Source organism: Sorex fumeus, unplaced genomic scaffold (genome assembly GCF_029834395.1).
Source record: "Sorex fumeus unplaced genomic scaffold, SorFum_2.1 ptg000123l, whole genome shotgun sequence".
NCBI lineage: Eukaryota > Metazoa > Chordata > Mammalia > Eulipotyphla > Soricidae > Sorex > Sorex fumeus.
Genome location: NW_026606180.1, coordinates 5827866 through 5832899, shown reverse-complemented (window position 1 = coordinate 5832899; position 5034 = coordinate 5827866). Strand labels below are relative to the sequence as shown.

The following is a 5034-nucleotide window of genomic DNA, read 5'->3' as shown; positions in this document are numbered from 1 at the left end:
CGAGAAACGGGAGAACTCGGTTTAATTTTACAGCGGCAGACCCGGCCGGACCCCCGCTCCCAAGACTGGGCGCCCACCCCAACAGGGAGACCTGCGTCCCGTGGACTATCGCATGCGGGCGGGAGGGTGCAGAGCTGGAGATTCCCAAGCACGTCCGCTGGCACGGCGGGGTCGGGAGCCCGCAAGGACACGAGCACATCGCAGCGCCCTTCGCAGGTTGCCAAGGTTACCGAGCCGGCCCGTGACCATCTCAAGGACATCCCCGAGGCGGGCTACGGGGCTGGAGATGCAGCCCGGCCGGGGGGCGCCTGCTCTGGGTCCGCCGCGCGCAGCACGGCTAGGGGGCCTCTCCCGGCGGCCGGGCGAGGGAGGCCTCGTGGGGTGTCCGGTCCCCGAAACCAGGGGGCGACGCTCGTTCCCTCGGGCCTCCTCCGCGTCATCCGAAAGGGATGAGCGGAGCCCCGCGACACAAAAGGAAAACGCATCATCTTCCCGGCGATGAATCCGCCCACGGTGGCGACCCCCTGGCATCTTTACGAACGAGCACCGTGGGCAACTTTTCCCGCGAAACCTCTCCGAGCCCCGGCAGCCCTGCGGCCCCGGGACCCCTCCCCTCCGGGGGGCGGCGGGCGGTCCGGCCCGGCCCGCGGCCCGCAACTCGGCCAAGTTTCGGAGGACAAAGGCCCGGAGGCCCGGGGGGGGGGCGGGGGGCTCCCCGTCATCCCTGCGGGGGCCGCGCCCGGCCGAGGCGTCACCAGCCCCCCCCCCGTTTGTTCGGCGATCAAGCCCCCGCCTCGCGCGACCACCCGGGGCGGCCCCGCCCCCACCCCGGCCGCGCCAGCCCTTGACCCGGAGGCCCGGCCGCGAGCGCGGCGGGGCGGGCCCGGCGGCCTTTGATGGCTTTGTTATTGTTTGGGTTTGAATCGCTACGCCCCTCCCCATCCTTCCGCCCCGCGCCGCCCCCGCCCCGCGCCCCTCCCCCTCCACTTTGGCGCCTTTTCCTTCCCGCCACGTCGCGGCGGCGCAGGACCACTCCGACCGCGCGCGCGGGGCGGGGCGCGCCGCCCCATGCAGATGAGGCGGCGCGCGGTTGGCCGGCGCGGCGCGCGGGGGCGGGGCCGGGCGCGGCGCCCCGCCCCATGCAGATGAGGCGGCGCGCGGTTGGCCGGCGCGGCGCGCGGGGGCGGGGCCGGGCGGGGCCGCGGGGCGCCGCCCGGCGCCGCCGCCGCCGCCCAGCCGCTCCGCGCCCCCGCCCGCCGCCGCCGCCGCCGCCGCGCGGCTCCCCGCCTCGGCCTCCCGGAGAGGCCCCGCCCCGCCGCCGCGCCCTCCGCGCCGCGCCCCTCCCCGCCGGCGCGCGCCGCCCCTTTACTCCTGGCGGCCGGGCGAGCCGGGCGTCTGCTGCAGCGGCCGCGGCGGCGGAGGCGGAGGAGGAGGCCCGGGACGCGCGGCGGCGGCAGCGGCGGCAGCGGCGGCAGCGGCGGGAGCGGCGGCGGCCCCGGCAGCAGCGGCAGCAGCCGGCCCAGCGCGCGTGGCGCCGCGCCGCGCCGTGCCGCAGAGCCGCCCTCGGCGCCGCCCGAGCCCGCGGGCTCGCCCCCCGCGCCCCGCGCCCCGCGCCCCGCGCCCGCGGCGGGGATGCTGCTGTCCAAGATCAACTCGCTCGCCCACCTGCGCGCCGCGCCCTGCAGCGACCTGCACGGCCCCAAGCTGGCGCCCGGTGAGCGGCCCCCCGGGGCGGGCGGGGCGGGCGCGCGGGCCGCGGCGGGCGCTGAGCCTCTGCGCCCCGCAGGCAAGGACCCGGAGCCGCTGGAGGCGCAGTACCAGGTGGGCCCGCTCCTGGGCAGCGGCGGCTTCGGCTCGGTCTACTCGGGCGTCCGCGTCGCCGACAACTTGCCGGTGAGTGCGGGCGCGGCGCGCGGGGGGCGGCGCGCGGGGGGCGGCCCTCCCTCCCTCCCTCCCGCGGCTGCTGACGGCCCCCGCCCGGCTCCCCAGGTGGCCATCAAGCACGTGGAGAAGGACCGGATTTCCGACTGGGGCGAGCTGGTGAGTGGCCGGGCCGGGCGGCGGGCGGGCGGCGGGCGGCGGGTGGGCGCGCGCGTGCCCCCGCCCCGCCCGCCTGACGCCCGCGCTCCCTCCCGCAGCCCAGCGGCGCCCGCGTGCCCATGGAGGTGGTCCTGCTGCGCAAGGTGGGCTCGGGCTTCCCCGGCGTCATCCGCCTGCTGGACTGGTTCGAGCGGCCCGACAGCTTCGTGCTGGTGCTGGAGCGGCCCGAGCCCGTGCAGGACCTGTTCGACTTCATCACGGAGCGCGGCGCGCTGCAGGAGGAGCTGGCCCGCAGCTTCTTCCGGCAGGTGCTGGAGGCCGTGCGGCACTGCCACAGCTGCGGGGTGCTGCACCGCGACATCAAGGACGAGAACATCCTCATCGACCTGCGCCGCGGCGAGCTCAAGCTCATCGACTTCGGCTCGGGGGCGCTGCTCAAGGACACGGTCTACACGGACTTCGACGGTGAGCGCGCCCGCCCGCCCGCCCGGCCGGCGCCAGAGGTCGTTTGGGGGTGGCGGCGCGCGCCGGCTCGGCCCCGCGTGTGCGTGGCCGGGAGGAGCCGGGGGCGGGGGGGCGCAGCATCCTTGCCGGGGGGCGGTGGGGGGGGAGCATCTTTCCTGCCCGGGGCCCGGTTAGGGGCATTTCGCCCCGGGGTGCGGGGAGCGCCCTGCCCCGGAGCCGGGGGCAGCATCCTCTCGCCCCGGGGTGGGTGGGGGGCGCGCCCTGCCCGTTTCAGAGCTCGCAGGTTTTCCTCGCCCTTGGAGGACGCGGCCGGCGGCGCTGCCTCTTTTTTTTTTTTTTTTTCTCCCCCTGCATCGAGCAGTTAATGGGCGGCCGGCCCGGCGGGGTCTCGGGCCGCTGCTGCCCCCTGGCGAGCCCCCGCGGCAGCGCCCGCGCGGGCTTTTACAACCCAAAGTTTGTAAACAGGAATCACGTGGTGTGCCCAGCCCGCGGCCGCGCGGGGGGCGGGGCGGGGCGGGCCGGAGGAGGCGGGGGCGGGCCGGGGCTCCCGCGCCCGCTGGACCGCGTGCTGCTGCTGCGGGCCTGCTGCGGGCCCGAGGTCAGGGCCGGGCTGGAGAATGACTTGCCGGGGCCGTCAGGGGGAAGGGAGCTCCCTGCCCGCCAGGAGCACGAGGCCTGGCTTTTTTAAATTAATTAATTAATTTATTTATTTATTGGCTTTTTGAGTCCCACCCAGCATTGCACTGGGGTCGTTCCTGGCTCCTGCACTCAGGAACTGCGCCTGGGGGTGCTTCGGGGACCCTACGGGATGCTGGGAGCCAAACCCGGGTGGGCCGCGTGCAAGAAGGCAAACGCCCTACCCGCTGTGCGATCGCTCCAGCCCCAGGCGGGGGCTGCCTTTTGCAGAGGTTTCTTGGCATCTTCTGTTCGGGCTCAAAGAGCGTAACCCTTGCACGTTCCCCTTGGCCCGCAGGGACCCGAGTGTATAGCCCTCCTGAGTGGATCCGCTACCATCGCTACCACGGCAGGTCGGCCGCCGTCTGGTCCCTAGGGATCCTGCTGTACGACATGGTCTGCGGAGATATTCCCTTTGAGCACGACGAGGAGATCATCAGGGGCCAAGTGTTCTTCAGGCAAAGGGTCTCTTCAGGTAGCCTCTCTGGAGGAGACTCCTGGCGGGTGGGAGTAGGCAGTGGCCCCCTTCCCTCCCCTGGGAGGCCGTGCCCTTGGCCTGCCCTCTCCGGTCCTGGGAATGCAGGCCTTAGGTTGGAGAGGAGTGCGAGGCCTTGAGCATGTTAAGATGACAGGCTCCTTCCCGCCTAAGTTTGAGTGCTCACACACACACAATCTTGGTCCCTGCACTCTTGGTCTGGGGGGGGATTTGAAGGCACTACAGCCCCCCCCCCCAATTATGTGGCTCCAGTGAGCTCATTTGTGGGTGGTGTTCCTATTTGTCAGTTGGTAGGTGAATTGTAGTTGAATCACCTCATCACGCTCCCCCGTGATGTCTCATCAGAATCCTTGTCATCACGCTTCCTATTTCTGGTGTGTGGGTGTCGTGGGAAAGGCCCTGACTATTGAAGTCTAAAAACCACAGGGTTAAGAGGGGAGTTTTTTTCTTTCTTTTTTTAAAAGCCGAAAGCAGACACTGGAGAGCGTAGGTAACACCTTCCCATTGAAGCCTTCCGAGAGTGAGAAGGGGCCTAGGTCTCTGAGACCCCGGGCTGGGGGCCCCCGGGGAGGCCTTCCCCTTGCGAAAACAGATTGAGTCACACGTAACCGTGTTGATCTTGTTTCTGTAGAGTGTCAGCATCTCATTAGATGGTGCTTGTCCCTGAGACCGTCTGATCGGCCGTCCTTCGAAGAAATTCAGAACCACCCGTGGATGCAAGATGTCCTGCCTCAGGAAACGGCTGAGATCCATCTCCACAGCCTGTCTGCGGGGCCCAGCAAATAGCGGCTTCTTCAGCAGGCGCCCCCCCCCTTCCCGCCCACTGCCCCGGGAAGGGGACTCTCCAGTTTCCAGCTCCCTAAGCTACCAGTGACACTTCTCGCCAAGCAGGACAGTGCTTGATACAGGAACAATATTTACAACTCATTCCAGACCCCAAGGCCCCTGGAGGCTGCCTCCCGCCAGCGCGGGGAGGAGCCGGCGCCAGGTGTCCAGGCCCCCACTCGTAGATGCTCTCCTAGGTGTCCAGTGTGGCTGGACTGGCAAGATCCCGGGGTGGGGGGTGGGGGGAGTGGGTCCGAACCCTGCTGTGGGACTGTGCCCTTCATCACGAGTTCTGCTGATTTGTGGCCACGGGTCGGGTCGGGTGGGGTGGGGGGGACGGGTTGGGGTGGGGTAGGACTAGCACCATTTTAAGTCCCTGTCACCTCTTCCGACTCTTCTGAGTGCCTTCTGTGGGGACTCCGGCTGTGCTGGGAGAAATACTTGAACTTGCCTCTTTTACCTGCTGCTTCTCCAAAAATCTGCCTGGGTTGGTTCCCTGTTTTCTTCCCCTCCCCCTCCCCCATCCTTATTCG

The 5034-nt window shown here is 70.3% G+C and overlaps 1 protein-coding gene across 1 annotated transcript; it reads left to right on the top strand.

The window, feature by feature from the left end:
* Positions 1-1540: 1540 nt before the first annotated feature.
* PIM1 (Pim-1 proto-oncogene, serine/threonine kinase) lies at positions 1541-4737 on the top strand. Its single transcript, XM_056137374.1, has 6 exons — positions 1541-1714; positions 1787-1893; positions 1990-2040; positions 2139-2505; positions 3479-3655; positions 4308-4737. Exons 1-6 carry the CDS (start codon positions 1633-1635, stop codon positions 4460-4462), a joined length of 939 nt encoding a protein of 312 aa, XP_055993349.1. The 5' UTR covers positions 1541-1632; the 3' UTR covers positions 4463-4737.
* The last annotated feature ends 297 nt before the right edge of the window (positions 4738-5034 follow it).

Coding starts and splice junctions, on each gene's coding strand:
- PIM1 (XM_056137374.1), top strand. CDS start 1,633: ATGCTGCTGTCCAAGATCAACTCGCTCGCCCACCTGCGCGCCGCGCCC. Junction 1,894..1,989: donor GCGTCGCCGACAACTTGCCG/GTGAGTGCGGGC, acceptor CCGGCTCCCCAG/GTGGCCATCAAGCACGTGGA. Junction 3,656..4,307: donor CAGGCAAAGGGTCTCTTCAG/GTAGCCTCTCTG, acceptor TTGTTTCTGTAG/AGTGTCAGCATCTCATTAGA.